The sequence below is a fragment of the Phocoena phocoena genome, chromosome 7, assembly GCF_963924675.1.
Source record: "Phocoena phocoena chromosome 7, mPhoPho1.1, whole genome shotgun sequence".
Classification (NCBI taxonomy): domain Eukaryota; kingdom Metazoa; phylum Chordata; class Mammalia; order Artiodactyla; family Phocoenidae; genus Phocoena; species Phocoena phocoena.
Window position 1 is genome coordinate 103,907,016 of NC_089225.1, and position 16,357 is coordinate 103,923,372.

The window sequence follows — 16,357 nt, forward strand, 5'->3', positions numbered from 1 at the left end:
CATCCTTATCAGCCCTCGGCAGCTGTCTGGCTAATGTGGGGCTTTTCCAGAGGCACTTCTCAGACACGAATGTGAACGAGAATTATCATCACATCTTGTTGAAATGCAAATTCTGAATCAATAGGTCTGGGAGGTGAGGGAGCTGTATTTCTAACAAGCTCCCGGATGAGGCTACTGTTGGATCCCGCACCTTGAGTAGCAAGGGTATGAATGGATTTTTGTTTGTCCTTTCGGATAAATACTGTAGCGCCAATGAAACAACAAGTAATTGAACCGTGTTAACAATGAAATAATCGCAAGAGCAAAAGTCTTTGGCGTGTGAATAAAACTGGGACCTTTCATTTATGGGCTTATTAGTGCCAGATAATTGTCACAGTGCTTACCTTTTGTTTTCTCCTTTGGATCTAGGGCTCTCCAGGACTTCCAGGATTCACTGGTCCCAAAGGCGTGAGGGTTAGTAGTCCAACCAGTCTAGCCTGACTGTTTGATGAAAATTCTTTTTTTTTTTAAAAAAGAAATCTGCACCGTGAAAGTTATACAGATGTCACAAAGGAGTACATTGTGTGTGATACACTTCTATAGATGAAGTTCAGGAACAGGTAAAACCAGTCTATAACGGCAGAAGTCAAAATAGCCCTTACTTTGTTGAGGGTAGGGGTTAACTGACTTTGAGAGGGCATGAGGGGACCATCTGGGGTGTTGGAGATGTTCTATGTCTGGATGGGGTGACGGTATCACCGATATGTGCATATGCACATATATAAACATTCCTCAATCTGTTTGTGCAAGATTGGAGCACTTTACTGTATGCAGATTAAACCTTAAATAACCTACCCAAGAAAGGCCCCAAGCAATCTTAATCATCTCTTTTTAAAAGTTATATAAATGGAAGATTTACAAAGTTTGTCAAGCCTTTTTTTGTTTCTCAAATCGTTTTTAGTGTTCCCAATTATAGTTGCAGAACGGGGTTATTGGCATGGTACATCATTTTTTGTTTATAGGTTGAACATCTTTAAAGAGTTTTTTTCTTGCCACCCTTTCCGTTTTCTCTGTCTTTAGGGAACAACTGGATTACCAGGATTTTCAGGTCCTCCTGGACTTCCAGTAAGTAATGAGAAAATTGTGTAAATGGAATAATAAGAAGTAAGCTCATTTTAATAAAGATGTTAAAGCAATAGCACAAGAAAATGAGTACTGATACATTTGCTACATGATGAAAATATCAGAATCACATAGTGTATTAGAGTGTGGATTTACAAGACATACAAATCTTTCCTGAAATACAAACAGATGGAACAGATTGAGATGGAATGGGATGGGATGGGATGGGGTGGGATGGGATAGAATAGAATAGAATAGAATAGAATAGAATAGAATAGAATAGAATAGAATAGAATAGAATAGAATAGAATGAAGTCTGCTTGATAGCACAGGATAATAAAATAATAAAATAGTTACCTCTGTGCACACTTCCCTCTTCTCTTTCCTTTACGCCAGCTTAACACAGTGTGCTAATGGACTTATTTTATATAGAAAGACCTTTTGTTTTATCTTAAATATCTGTATCTCACTGGATAATTTTTGGTTTTAATTAGCCTATTTTATTTGCTATGATTTTTATTTAAATTATTATCTAAAATAACTACTTTATTTAAATAACCATTTATACTTAAAGAACTATCTAAATTAGCCCATCTTTTCCCACCATGGTTTCTGCACTGTTTCCACCTGTTCCCGGGGCCTGATTATCTCTCCTTTTTGAGACTTGCTCTATTGTTTAGGGCATCCCAGGCCATCCTGGACCGTATGGACCTGTCGGTTTGCCAGGATGCAATGGTTCTAAGGTATGTATGCCTCACACAGGAGAAGGTTAGTTAATGTTTTGCTAAATGAATAAATCAAGGTGAAGTAGTAATGAGACAGGCTAGGCTTTCCTTGAAATATTCTTTTAGCCAGAACCAATGGTATGTGTCTTCAGGGCAGACATAGGATGGTTTTCTTTCTTCTTATGCCTTTTTCTTTACTTTCTTCCAGTTTTATTGAGATATAATTGACATACAGCAATACATAAGTTCAAAGTGTACAGCGTAATGATTTGACTTACATACACCATGAAATGATCATCACAATAGTTTAGTGAACCCACCATCTCTTATAGATGCAAAATTAAAGAAAGAAAAAAATTTGTGTGTGTGATGAGAACTCTTAGGATTTACGCTATCAACGTTCATGTATAACATACAGCAGCGTTAATTAGATTTATCATGTTGTGCATTCCCTCCCTAGTACTTATTTATCTTATAACTGGAAGTGTGGAGTACCATTTGAGTGTCTGCATCCGATTCCCCACCCCTCCCCCACCTTGCTTTCTTTTTTTTTTAATTTATTTATTTATTTTTGGCTGCCTTGGGTCTTCGTCGCTGCATGTGGGCTTTCTCTAGTTCTGGCGACCGGGGGCTACTCTTAGTTGCAGTGCGCGCGCTTCTCATTGTGGTGTTTTCTCTTGCTGCGGAGCAGGGGCTCTAGGTGTGCGGGCTTCAATAGTTGTGGCACGCAGCCTCAGTAGTTGTGGCTCGCAGGCTCTAGAGCGCAGGCTCAGTAGTTGTGGCGCACGGGCTTAGTTACTCCGCGGCATGTGGGATCTTCCCAGACCAGGGCTCAAACCCATGTCCCCTGCATTGGCAGGCGGATTCTTAACCACTGCACCACCAAGGAAGTCCCCCCCACCTTGCTTTCTGATTGCTTTTTAAGGAAGTTCTCTGATGTTCTCCCACCGAAAGATAACTGGGGGCTCAAATGGTTATTTGCATCTGAGGTTGAGTGTATATAAATCAGAAACTAAGGCTTGGAATGCAAAACTGGTCTTTGGAATAGAATGACTGAGCTTTTCGATGTTCATTCATCTTCTTTGTTTCCTGACTGCACTCTCCTTTTCCCCAGAATTGTGGCCATGAAAGGAGTAATTACTAAAGTTTCAAGGAAGCAGCAATTGAAAAGTTCTTGGCACAATTAGCCTTTTGCCATTTATGCACAATTTGAGAAACAGTAGATTCTAATCCTGTTTTCAATTAAGATAATGGTTTCCTGGCCTTCAGCCTCATGACCCAGTAGCTGTAAGGAATTTGGGTTACTTTGTCTAGATTTACCACTGCAGGGTTGGAAGAGAGAAACAGGGAAATTATCTCAATAGGCTGTTCTAGAACAACTAAGAAGAATGACAAGCTCTGTATGTCTTCCAGGGTGAGCAAGGGTTTCCAGGACTTCGGGGGACACCAGGCTACCCAGGCATCCCAGTACGTTTATATTTCTAACCATCCAAGACATAAAGTACAATTACAAGGAGTTTCCTTTGGAATGACCACATACAGAAATCTGTCATGACCTTGGGGAAGTGTGAGGCAGCCGACAATAGACATTCAACTAATAGTTGAGAAATGAATGAATAAATGCACTTTGAGACTTTGTTTTGCTTTTGAGGCACTGAATGGGAGGTGTGAACTAGACAGTGGGAGAGGCCTGGATTGTGGTGACTCAAGGATGAAAGAGAGGAGAGAAGGGCCCTGGAACTGGGACTTAGAGAGCTCCAGCATGTAATGTGAGATCAAGGACAATAAGCCTGTAACGGAGGAAGGGCCCTCAAGGTAGAAGAAAACAAGGAGGAGTGAATTCTGGAAGCCCAGGAAAGATGTTGCTAAATAACATAATAATAAAAATTTGACTGAGTAAATCTGATCATCTAATATTGGCCTTAGTGGATGATTCATGAATCCGGCAGCATCCCATCTAACAAGGAGGGAGTTTCTGCATCCAACCACAGATAGGAAAGGTTTTTAAAGCCAGAGAGGGAATGGAAAAAATGACATTATTAGCAAAGAATATATTGTTTTATTAACAAAGAAGGCATTGTCTTAGGCAAAGCTGCCTCTTAAGGGGAATGGAAGGTGTTATTGGGTGGAATATCTTATTAGTGCAGACCAGGAATTTCCAGGTTGGCGGGTCAAAGGTCACATTCCTAGGGTAGGTTAAAACCGTAGTCAGGTTAGGTATTTATTAAGTCTTGGTTTACTGCTGTGGACCTAACAGGAGTGATTCCATCTTGGACCCATCTCCTTTTTAACAATTTCCAGTAAAGGGGAGTGACAGCTGCCTAGTGCTGCTGAGAAATCCAGTAAGGTGGGAACTAATGTGTTGTCGGTTTCAGTAACATCAAAGCCACTGCAGACTTTAACTTCCATGACAGATGGAGGGAGGACGTAGACGTGAGTGTAAGAAAGATGTGAGAGATGAAGAGAGTGGGAATTTTGCCGATGACATGAAAGATAGACAAGGCAGTGTGGGGAGGGTGGATTTAGGGGGAGACTTTCTTTAAATGAGAAAGACTTGAGCATGTTTAAAAGCCAGTGGGAGGTACAGAGCAGGGAGAGAAGGCAGAATAGCAGGGAGGACAAAGCAGGGATGCTGTGTATTTGATTTGCCTCTGGTCGCTAATATGCCGCTCCTTTTCCTAGGGTTTCGTTGGTTTGAAAGGAGAGAAAGTAAGTTATTTGTGGCATGTTATTGTCAAAAAATCTCTAATTGTACATATGAAAGGGACTTGTATTAAACAATAAGACATAAGTAATTACAAATCAGATCTCATGATTAATTCAGAAATCATAGTAACTAGGACATGATATTTATTCCTATTGAACAACTTCTACTTCTTGTCATAGATATGTCTTCAGGAATACAAGTTTTGTATTACTCTTTAGGAAAATAGGGTCTGGGAAAAGAGAGCTGAACTTATGCTCAGGGCCCCAAATTCTAGATAAGGAATTGCCACTCATTTTGGTGTCTTGGGAAATGGTCTGTTATTCTTGTGTCTTTCTTCCCTCCACAGTAAATGATCAACTTTGGAAAATATGAAAATGCTTTAAATTCTTCAAAATGGAATAACTAAATAATCCTAAAGCATTTCTCTAAGTATATATCCTGAAAGCGCTTTTATCCTTGAAGCAATATGACCTTGAATAACCATTTAAAGGAGTTTTGAAGATATAACATTGCTTATGTTTGATGAACTTCTTCATTTTCAAGGGGGCTCCTGCTGAAGGAGAAGGTATAGCCCTTGATGGAAAAGGTGACCCTGGGTTGCCAGGAGCTCCAGGATTCCAGGTATGCACTTCAGAGAAGGTCCCTATCATTCTCGATCTCTTTCTCTCTGTCTCTCTCTTTCCACCTCTTTTTTCTTCTTCTTCTTCTCTCTCTCTTCTTCTCCCTCTTTCTCACTCTCTTACATATATTCTTCATAGATCTTCATATCTCTTCTATTTACATATTTACCTCATTTCATTCTAACACATTCACCTCATTATAAGAAACTACATTTAGCTCATATAAAAAAGGTGATCTTGTACATATGTCTTTTAGCCTCTTCTTAAGTCTCAATCACCCAAGCTTTACTAAATCTAAGAAGGAGCCTTCAAGGAATGGTTGTGTTCCACTTTGTATTTGTTGAAATCCCGGGTAAGATTGTATTACACGTTGAATACAATTTAAAATCGTAACATTACGTAACAGTCCTATTGTAAAGTTTGCATGATAGTAATATTTTATTTAACTGCACCTTTCTCCTGTTGAATAGTTTGCTTTCTGACCTCTATGTACGTAGCCAGAGGGTGATCCAGAATAGATACAAGGACAGAGCTATTTGGTGGCTGTGTGTACTTTACTCTGTGGTTCAGAAGGATCTTTTGATAATAAGTTATTTGATTGGTATATGTTTTTGAAGGCCCTCAAAAAGCTTTCTTGCTGTAAAGAAGTAGGAAAAATAAACACGTCTTAGCCAAAAAAAGGGGGGGGGGATCTTTTGATACTACCTTTCAGGTTAATTAATCAGAAACATTTTAACTTAATTCAGAAGTATAGGTGGAGATTCCTGGGCAGAGATAGGAATTTGCCTGAGTGAGTCAAAGAGTTTGAGTTAAGGTTGTTGAACATCTATATGGTGAGCCACGGCAGCTAATGATGGGCTGCAAAACTGAAGAATGACACGGTTCGGAGCCATATAAGCTTTTGAGAAAAGATGCAGAATATGATGGCTCTTGTTTTTTTGCTTAGGAAGCATTTAGGGAGCCAGATGCTGAGGGCAGGGCATCTAGTAAGAGGAGACAGTAGCAATCTGGGACACGGATGTATCCCTTCAATGTGTATTGAGTGTTGGCCATGTACCACATTGAGCTACTGCTGAAAGTATAGCGGTGGGACCTTCAGTCATACAAGAAATCCTTATTACGTGCCAGGTAGGTTCCAGGGGCTATTTAGGTGCTGGGGATACCACAGTGCACAAATCTCCAAAAATAGTTTAACAAAAATGTTTGCCTTCATGGCACATTCCAGAAGGAGAAAATATTTTAAAATGTAAATTACTAAGTATATGTTGTATTAGATAGTAATAAATGCCAAGGAGAAAAATAATGCAGGGTTGGGGGATAGGAAGTGTCCAGATTAGAAGGAAGGTTGTGGCATTAGATCGGATGGGCAGGAAGGCCCCATGGAAAGGATAACGTTTGAATAAAGATAAGAAAAGGGAGAGAAAGTGAGTTATAGAGATACCGGGGGAAAGACGATTCTAGGCAGAGGCAGAGCAGGTGGAAGGGCCCAGAGATAAGAGCGTGCTTGGAGAGGGAGAGAGAGAGAGAGAGGAAACATTTCTAAAAATTGTAAAACTCTTCTAAAGTAAAGCAACTGCTCTGGTCATTTTCCTGGAAATGGTACCATCAGGATGATCCTGGTAGCCTGTTATACATGGCAACACATGTTACACACGGCCTCTATTGAAATTAATTGCAGCCATAAATAAGAAACATTAGGCTCTGATTTTTCTAAAATAGTTTAATGCATTTAACTAATGGACATCGTTCTCCAGTGAGAAGTAAATTTAAACTTATTCTAATTCTTCTCTTAATTTAAAGGGTTTGCCAGGCCTTCCAGGTTTTCCTGGACCTATTGGTCCCCCTGGCCCTCCAGGATTCTTTGTGAGTATGAAGCCACCATTGCTGTAGACATCGTAACTAATAAAAGAATTATAGCCTAATATTTTAAATAGAGTTTTAGGCTTGATTCATTACCTGCTGTAATCTTAACTGGTGGATTTTTCTAGGGCTTTCCAGGAACCATGGGACCTCCAGGACCTAAGGTAGGTGACAATTCATATGTTGTGTCAGCCAGAACATCCTAACCGATCTAAAAGCCAAACTCAGTCTGATTCCACATGTGGGTCACTGCTGGGCACCCCTCTGGAACTCACAAGGATTCCCAGCAGGGAAGTAAGCATGGCTAGCAGCTCTGCACCTCCTACTTCCCTTCTCCCTGCACTTCTGTAACTTGATCTGTGATACAAAGCGTCTTAATTCAATTATAAGGAGTTCCTCATCAGGAAAAGGGCAAGGATTCCTACTCTTTATGTTTCCCGCAACACTTTATATATTTTTTTACTGGGCTGCTTCCCAAAGCCAACCTGTTTTTATACTAGTAAATAAAAATGACTATTCATGGACTCATTAAGCACAGTCCTGCATTTCTTTCTATTACAAAGGCCAACTGTTAGTATGGGGGAGGAAAAAAACTTTTTCTTCTATCTTCTTAGATTCAGTGAGTGGGTTAACTGTAGGAAGAAAGTTTGATTTCATATGCATGTGGAGACCTCACAGAAATGAAATGAAAAACCCCAAAGAGGCAGTCAGACCCAGAGGCTTGTATACCATTTTAACAAAGGGTGATAAATTTGTGGAGGAGTGACAGGACAAAGGAAAAGGGTTTTGATCTTCAAGGGGCAGTAGATTGTGGAAAGGTCAATATATGGGGGGAAACTAATGGAAGATAAGTGTTATTTCAGTGAAGTTTGTTTATGCAGACTTAAGTGAGTGTTGTCTCCAGTGATGACTTGTCTTCTCTTCCTGGTACAGGAGAGGGGAGGGTGACACCTTCACAAAGGGAAATTTAGGCCCTGTCTTGAGGCAGATGGGGGAGAGCAAGGAACTTTTTCTGCATTTGCTGTTTCTCACTTGCCTTCAGCTCAAAATAATTCTTCTGCCAAAGTGGTATATTTTGGGGTGGCATATTCTGATCCCCTTCATTATTTTAAGTAAGAAAATGTTGAGCAAGGCTGAGCCCCACCAGGAAATTACTTACTATCAGAAAGCCTTTTTGTGTAGGGTACTTGCCAAGGTGCTTTCACATTTATTGTTTCATTGATGTGTGTACACACACACACACACACACACATACATACCCTGTGAGATGAATAGGTTCAGGTTAAGTGCTTTTCTCTACAGCTTGTGGCCTAATTGGGGGAAAATCTGCAAACTCAAGAGCAGAAAAGCCAAGACACATTGGTTGAAATGATAGATTACTGAAGAGAGATGATTCACAGACTTATCTCATGTCACTAACTTACTAGTGAAGTCAGGTTGCTTGAATTCTATTCTTAGTTCTCTTAAAGTTTTGAATTTCAGAATCCTGAAGATCAGCTACACATCCCTCTTATTTTTAAGATGGGGAAACTAGGGCATCAGGAAGTTACCAGCCAGAGGAAGCAAAATTGGCTGGTGGCTGAGCCAGAAAAATGTCCTCCGAGCTGGGTTCCTTCCCCTGCCGCACACCATCTCCTGTTATCACTTGCCCTATTAAGTAAATGCCTTAAGCTTTCTGCGCTTCAAGATCTCTACTTTTAAAAGAAACGTGTTGCCATTCCACTCCGAGAAATAGCTAAAATAACTTTTACAATACTAACATTACCATTAAAATATAAATGTTCAATTATAAACATTGAACCTTAATGGGTTTAGACTATACATTCATGTTCATTTTTTTAAAAATAATTTGGTTTTGTCTTTTCTTACAGGGTCACATGGGCGATAAAGTGATAGGACAAAAAGGAGAGCGGGTAATTTAAATTCTGTGGTTTATTTGTGGGCAAGATATTTTAAGTTCCCTAGCAATCAACTTCCACAATGTATTCATTAAGTCACATTGAAACGCAAGTATTTCCTGTGTCTCAGGTTCCATTTGCTTTATCTTCCCAGGTAAGAACTAAAGAGGAAACGTAGATCTCTCAAGCTTCGTTTTTTATTCCTGAGTGTGTTTGTCTTTAGGGTATGAAAGGATTAACAGGACCGCCCGGACCACCAGGAACAGTTATCGTGACACTAACCGGCCTGGTTAACAGAACGGTAACTCTTCAATTTTATTATTAGGGTTGCACCTTCCCTTTTCTGGGATGAGGTCCTTTGATCCCTTACCTCTTTTATAAGCTCTGTCACCTAAGCCCAGCTCAGCCAACCTGGGCCTCTGGATTTTATTCCTGCTCCATCTTTTACTTGAGAACTAGAAAACATAAAATGGGGAAGATACAAGGCAAGCCACTCCCAACATTCTTTTTTTTTTGCGGTACTCGGGCCTCTCACTGCTGTGGCCTCTCCCTCTGTGGAGCACAGGCTCCGGACACGCAGGCTCAGCGGCCATGGCTCACGGGCCCAGCTGCTGCTGGACCGACCGGGGCACGAACCCACGTCCCCTGCATCAGCAGGCGGACTCTCAACCACTGCGCCACCAGGGAAGCCCTCTCCTGACATTCTTGAAGGAAGAGCCTAGATCTAATTTTGCTCACCCATTATCCCCATCCCTCTCCTTGTTGCTAACATAGGGTGGGTATATGGTGAGTATTTTTGAATAAACAGTAGCAAAATGGTGTGTGGCTCTGATGCAATTGGGTAGCAATGACCTAAAGATAAGGGTAGAGCAGTATCATAACCAAATGGGACATTTTTACCTGCCGTCATAACCCCAAGGCAATGTGGCCCCCACTCCTCTCCAAGGACACTGTGACTCGTTATTTTGACATTATCATGTGCTTTTTGCTCCCACACTGGGGTAGCTAGAAGGACCAGAGGATGGAATTGAATCAGATGCTCAGAAGAAGTGCATCCCAGCATCATACACCAATCCTAGACACCAGGTTGATCCTGGAATGTCTGGGAAGGGGAATGGGGAGTGAGGGGGAAGCTAACAATTTTCTTGTGGATTAACTAAGAAATAAACATAAATCATCCTTCTCCTTTAAACTTATGATTAATTGTTTTTAATAATAGCTTGATTGCAATATAATTCACATACCATAATTTTCACCCTTCTAAAGAATAAAATACATGGGTTTTCATTATAATTAACTTTTAACAGCATTATTGAGATATCATTCACATGCCATAAAATTCACTTATATAGTGTACAATTCAGTGGCTATTAGTATAGTCATGGGTTATGCAGATATAACCATGTGCAATTTTAGAACATTTTCATCACCCCCAAAAGAAATCCCTTAATCATCTCTTTCAATATAATTAATTTTTAATGATAGAAATTATCAACACAAAACTAGAAGGGTTAAAACAGAACATGGTGAAGTTTTATATGGCCAAAATACTAACTCTCATTGAAGACTGGAAAAAAATTGGCTGAGGAGAATAACTGAACTTTTCAGAATTAATCAACAAAAGTATATTTAATAAAGTCTAAAGCTTTATTGGCTGAAAATTGATGGGAAAAAATCTTGTTTTGACAAAAGCAAGATCTGGAAGATTTGACCCAGGGGACAAAATTGAGTTATTTATAAAAATGATGCCCTCAGGAGGATACTCACATTGGGAAAAAATTGATTTTGAAAATTATATTTTCACAATATAGGAATAAAATGTGATAAGGGCAAAACAAACCTAATTAATGAATTCAATCCTCGTTGTAACATTTACTCAGAGAATAGTTGATCTCAGTGAAAATAATTTCAGCATATTAAAAATGAAAGTAAACTGCATTAGAGATGATCTAATTGTGCTTAGAGAAAACTGATTCAAAATTAAATTAGTTTAATACAGTTTGATCTAAAGGAGACTTTCATTTTTTTTTTAGAAAAAGAAAAGGTTGTAAGAAGGATATATTGTACAGCACAGGGAATAGAGCCGATATTTTATAGTAACTATAAAAGGAGTATAAAAATCTTGAATCACTACATTGTACACCTGAAACTAATATAATATTGTAAATCAGCTATACGTCAGTTTTAAAAATAAATAAAATATAGCACACAAAAAGTTTGTATATTGTTTCAGGGGGTTCCCAGGTATAAAATTCAAAATATGAAAATTCATAATGTGGTGTGTTAACAGGAGGTATATAAGTAGCTTGAAAATCCAATCCATTGAACAGACAGAGGACTTTTCCAAGTATAGTCAATAATATCTTGTTTGATCTGTTTGTAATGACCTTAACTTGTTTTTGTGACAGGACCTCAAGGGGGAGAAGGGAGACCAGGGAGCCATGGGCCAGTCTGGACGCCCTGGACCCTCAGTAGGTCACTAAGAATCATGTTGTTCCCTTGAAACAAAAAGCAGAACCTTATAGCATATTTTGATGTATGATCTACCTTTAAATCTTAATATTAGCTAAAGCACGGTAGTATTTTACCGCAGAGATCGTAAATACTAGAATTATTTTATGGCCACTTCTAGCTGAAATCCCTGCACTGTTTTACGTGTACCCAATGGCACCCATCTTATGATTTATCTCCAGCATCTGTTTTTAAATTAATATTCATAAATAAGATGTCCTTCTCAGATAACCCACCATTTCAAAAATTTTAATAGAAGGGAAAAGTTAATAAAAATCAATGTAAGTCAAAAATCAATAATTTACAAAACTTGACCTAACTCTCATTAATACAGGGGCCACCTGGAGAATCTTACGGATCAGAAAAAGGTGCTCCTGGAGAACCAGGCCCGCAGGTGAGTTTGGAAATTCAGTGTCATGTGCAACCTAAATTAGTAAGTACTCGGGACTCTTGAGGTCGTGAATATAAGGTGCTTAACTCAAACTAGCTTAGATTTTCTAAACTTTTTTTTAAAATTTGGGAGTTAGAATTTATTTGTTCAAGTATCTGAGAAGTTCAAGGTTAAAACAAGCTTCAAGGACTTCTGAACCTGAAATGAAACGGGCAGGACTCTGTCCATTTCACTTCTGCTCCTCTCTGTGTATCAGCCTCATTCTCTTCTTTGACAAACGATCTTCATCCATATAGGGGGTGATGGGTAAAAAAAGAGGAGAATGTAGAAGCAACAGAGGCTCACTCTCCCTCCCAGCTCTATTTTGCAAAGATTTAAACACATATATTGTTTTAAAAGTCTAAAAATTATACGCTGGGAATATATTTTTTTCTAAGAAAAAATATTCAACTAATATGATTTTTAATTTTATCATATCATTTATTATTTTATCATAATAGTTAATCCCAAAAGCCCTGTCTGTTTGAATGCTGCAAAATACCTTTTATACATATATTTAAATATAGGCACATCTGGAGTTCAGGGCATTGCCAACACCGCAAATGAATAGACTGTGAATGCCTCCCTCTCTCTGGATTTTCCTGTTCGATTCTCTGCTCAGTGCTTCCTTGATTTTCCTTCTAAGCTTTGATGGGTAGTGTTAACTCTAGTTTAAGCTTAGCTCTTAGTATCCTCTCCTTTTTCCAGTGACCCTCCCTAATTTCCCATTCTGACTGGCTTCTGCCTTCCCCGGCAAGAGAAGGTCATCCCCTGTTCTGTGGTTAATAGTTTTTCCTTTTAATAAGTGGGGGAAACCTCAGTCAGGCTTTCTTGCCTAAGGTCAAGAGATGATCATATCATTTCATTTTTCATGTTTATTGAAATTACCCATATTTATTAAGTTACGTGTTTTTGTTTTGTTTCTGTTTTAGGGAAAGCCTGGAAAAGATGGTGCCCCCGGTTTCCCTGGCACTGAGGTAAAGACGTGACTTGGCCCGTTAATATAGTGAAAGTGTCGGTCCTATGAGACAAAAGGGTTTTTGAGAGTCACTACGTAGTTTTAAGCAAACCAAAAGCGTATAGCTTTTAAAAATTATGTTTGAGAATCATAGTGTTACACCCTCACTGTGGAGAGAGGTCATCTGAGCACATTTTTTTTTCCCGAAAGGAGTTTAAAGCACTTTGCTTCCTACAGAAGAGATTGATTATCAATGTGTCTTCTGACCTACGCACTTTGCTGTTCTCCGTAGGGAGCCAAAGGCAGCAAGGGTTTCCCTGGGTTAAGGGGCGAAGATGGCATCAAGGTAATTCCCTTCCTAACATCTATCTTCAGCTTTTCTAATTGGTTGGGTTTGGTCACCCTTTCCCCACACGTCCTGAAACTCGGTACAAGGAATTGCAATTAGAGCTCACTGAAACATCTTAGCCTATTTGTTAAGAAGAAACAAGAGATGTGGCAACTATATTTGAACACTTGAAGGGGAAAGATATTGCACCTGTCCTCTGTAGTAGAAGCTGACTTAGGACGAGTGAGATTTCAGCTCAAATCTCAGCTGAGATTTCAGCTCCCTGAGGAAGAAGCTGGAAAGGACCTGCGATTGGAGGAAGTTACAGGTCATCAGAGGTCAAGGGTAGGCTGGTCCCCGTGAGTCTCAACCTGGGTCACGATGTACTGAAAGGTCATCATCAGTTAACTGTGGACCATATTCCACATCATTGTTTCTGACAACACGTTACAGATATTTTCAAATAGTTTTCGTAGGTAGGTATATATGCAGATTCAAGATTTTTATCCTGTGTTAATATCGTTTCCAGTAGAATCCTGGAATGCCCTCTTGAGTAGGTAAGAAAGGAGGTTGATTATAGCTGGGACACCGGGAATTGCCTACAACCCACAGCCTGGTTTCCCTGTGCCTCTATTCTGGGTGGGAACAGGAGAGCACGCAATGATGCAAACATCCTTTGAAGGGAGTGATGTGGAAGAAACCTAGAGAACAAGAGCCACTTCTTCCAGACCTTGTAGATAAGATTCTTGACTCAGATATGGCCCTCCAGGAAGATAATCACAAGTAGTATCCCTTTCATGTTAACTTGGTTTGTACATTTCATAGAAAAAACATCAATTCTAGCATAGATTTGTTTACCTGTGCATTTTGGTTTCTAAGTTTACCTGACATGTAAATACTTTTGATTAAAGTGCTCATAATTTCTAACTGTCTTCCAACATAGGGGTGGAAAGGAGACATGGGCCCTCCAGGATTTCGTGGTCCAGTAAGTGTAATTAAAGACCATTTTAAGGTCACGTTTGATCAAGTCTTTCAAAATATCAAGGAAATTTTGAATCATTGTCTCTTATTGACTGCTATGATAGAGATTACAGTATTTACCTTTTTATCAAACCGGGGCAAAAGAAATAGCTGTTGTCATTATTTGTCCATTTGATAATGGACAAGTATTTTTCTTTGGTCCTACTTGGTCCCTGGAATGCACTGGCCATGCCCATCCTGGGCTGTAGAGAAGAAAACCTTTGTCTAATCAGGCCTGGCCCAAGGTAAGTAATCCCTTGCCCTTAAGTAGGGCAGGAAGGCAGCAGAGGAGGACTGCTTGGGCAGCAGGGTGGCCGTCTCCAGCTGGGCCCCATTAAGACAGCCCTGCACTGTGAGGCAGCAGCAGCTCAGCCCTGGGTTGAATACAGGACCAGCAAAAACCAATGACCCCAGCCCATGCTCCTTAGCGGCAGGCTGTTTCCTCCCCTCCCCGGCGTGAACATGGATTTGATGTCTGTCAGCTCCTGACTGCAGGGTGGCTACATTTTATAGAGTGACTCTGCAGCTTAAGGAGATGAGTGCAAAAGACCCAGGCTCTGAGGTCTGGCCTCTTCCTTTCCTGCCTCAAAAGACGGCGGTTCTCACGTTCAGTGTGACTGTGCAGGTGTGACAGAAAGCTCCTCCATGGTGGCAAAGGAGTCACTGGGGGAGTGTGTGTGCGTGTTATTACAAACGCAGTTCTCAGACCCTTCAGGCTGAGTCAGTCAACTCAGTAACCGGAGGAGGGTCCCAGAAATCAGCCTCTTTACACTACAAGCAAATGATTCAGATGGCAAGTAATCCCAAGATACTTTTAAGAGGTTGCTGGGAAAATGAAAGAGGCTATTCTGTGAAAGTACTTACTTGGAAGGTACTCACATGTCTTTACGGCTTTTATGATGGAGGAGATTATTACACTATTAGTACTATGATTAGTAGTGATTCTTTCTTGTACTTACTTGGAAGGTACTCACATGTCTTTACGGCTTTTATGATGGAGGAGATTATTACACTATTAGTACTATGATTAGTAGTGATTCTTTCTTGTACTTACTTGGAAGGTACTCACATGTCTTTACGGCTTTTATGATGGAGGAGATTATTACACTATTAGTACTATGATTAGTAGTGATTCTTTCTTGTACTTACTTGGAAGGTACTCACATGTCTTTACGGCTTTTATGATGGAGGAGATTATTACACTATTAGTACTATGATTAGTAGTGATTCTTTCTTGTACTTACTTGGAAGGTACTCACATGTCTTCACGGCTTTTATGATGGAGGAGATTATTACACTATTAGTACTATGATTAGTAGTGATTCTTTCTTGTTATTTTATACCGCTTAACCACAAAGCTCTAGTTACCTGTTCTTTAAACAAGTCAGTGAACTAATTGGCCCCGTGCAACGTATGAAAAAACTAAGTTTTTACAAAACTTTTATACTTCCATCTTCTTTCTATCTTCTTTTCTCATGCTCAATACCACATAACTCTGCAGCTTCTGCTAACTTCAGAGGAAGTTCTGCTTTGGAAGTAGATGGTTAAGGAGACCAGCAGTAGGTCCACTGATCACTTCAGAAATACGTAATAGTCGGGCTTCCCTGGTGGCGCAGTGGTTGGGAGTCCGCCTGCCGATGCGGGGGACACGGGTTCGTGCCCCGGTCCGGGAAGATCCCACGTGCCGCGGAGCTGCTGGGCCCGTGGGCCGTGGCCGCTGAGCCTGCGCGTCCGGAGCCTGTGCTCCGCGGCGGGAGAGGCCACGGCAGTGAGGGGCCCGCGTACCGCAAAAAAAAAGAAATACGTAATAGTCCTTGGACTGAGGAAACCTTTGTCTGAAGGTCAACAGTGTCCTGAAATTTAAAGAAACAATCAATGAAGTATTCTTGATGTGTAGGTCCCAATATACTTTGAAATACGTTTAGTCCTCAGGACAATCATTTTTAAAAAGTGAAACCGAATAGAATAAAAAATATCAGAGTTGATCATATGTTGTAAGAAGTCACTATTTTGTGAAACTTTCATTTCTGTATACATATTCACACATATATAGATATGTATATGTATATTGAAATGTGTATGTGTGATTTGGGCCACATCATAAAATGTATTTCTAATTGAAAGACCATGAAATATATGATATCATGATACCAGATTAACTTTTATTTTTAAATGTATCCATCCCATATACTTAACTGC

The 16,357-nt window shown here is 39.9% G+C and overlaps 1 protein-coding gene across 1 annotated transcript in view; it reads left to right on the forward strand.

Annotated features, from left to right (window-relative positions):
* COL4A3 (collagen type IV alpha 3 chain) overlaps window positions 1-16,357 on the forward strand; it is a 132,983-nt gene that overhangs the window by 66,413 nt on the left and 50,213 nt on the right. The window contains exons 4-18 of the mRNA XM_065880996.1: window positions 409-453; window positions 1,060-1,104; window positions 1,782-1,844; window positions 3,240-3,293; window positions 4,509-4,535; window positions 5,077-5,154; window positions 6,954-7,016; window positions 7,142-7,177; window positions 8,885-8,926; window positions 9,135-9,212; window positions 11,320-11,382; window positions 11,757-11,816; window positions 12,785-12,829; window positions 13,103-13,156; window positions 14,082-14,123. Coding sequence (XP_065737068.1) covers window positions 409-453; window positions 1,060-1,104; window positions 1,782-1,844; window positions 3,240-3,293; window positions 4,509-4,535; window positions 5,077-5,154; window positions 6,954-7,016; window positions 7,142-7,177; window positions 8,885-8,926; window positions 9,135-9,212; window positions 11,320-11,382; window positions 11,757-11,816; window positions 12,785-12,829; window positions 13,103-13,156; window positions 14,082-14,123 — 795 coding nt within the window. The remainder of the gene's footprint in view (window positions 1-408; window positions 454-1,059; window positions 1,105-1,781; window positions 1,845-3,239; window positions 3,294-4,508; window positions 4,536-5,076; window positions 5,155-6,953; window positions 7,017-7,141; window positions 7,178-8,884; window positions 8,927-9,134; window positions 9,213-11,319; window positions 11,383-11,756; window positions 11,817-12,784; window positions 12,830-13,102; window positions 13,157-14,081; window positions 14,124-16,357) is intronic.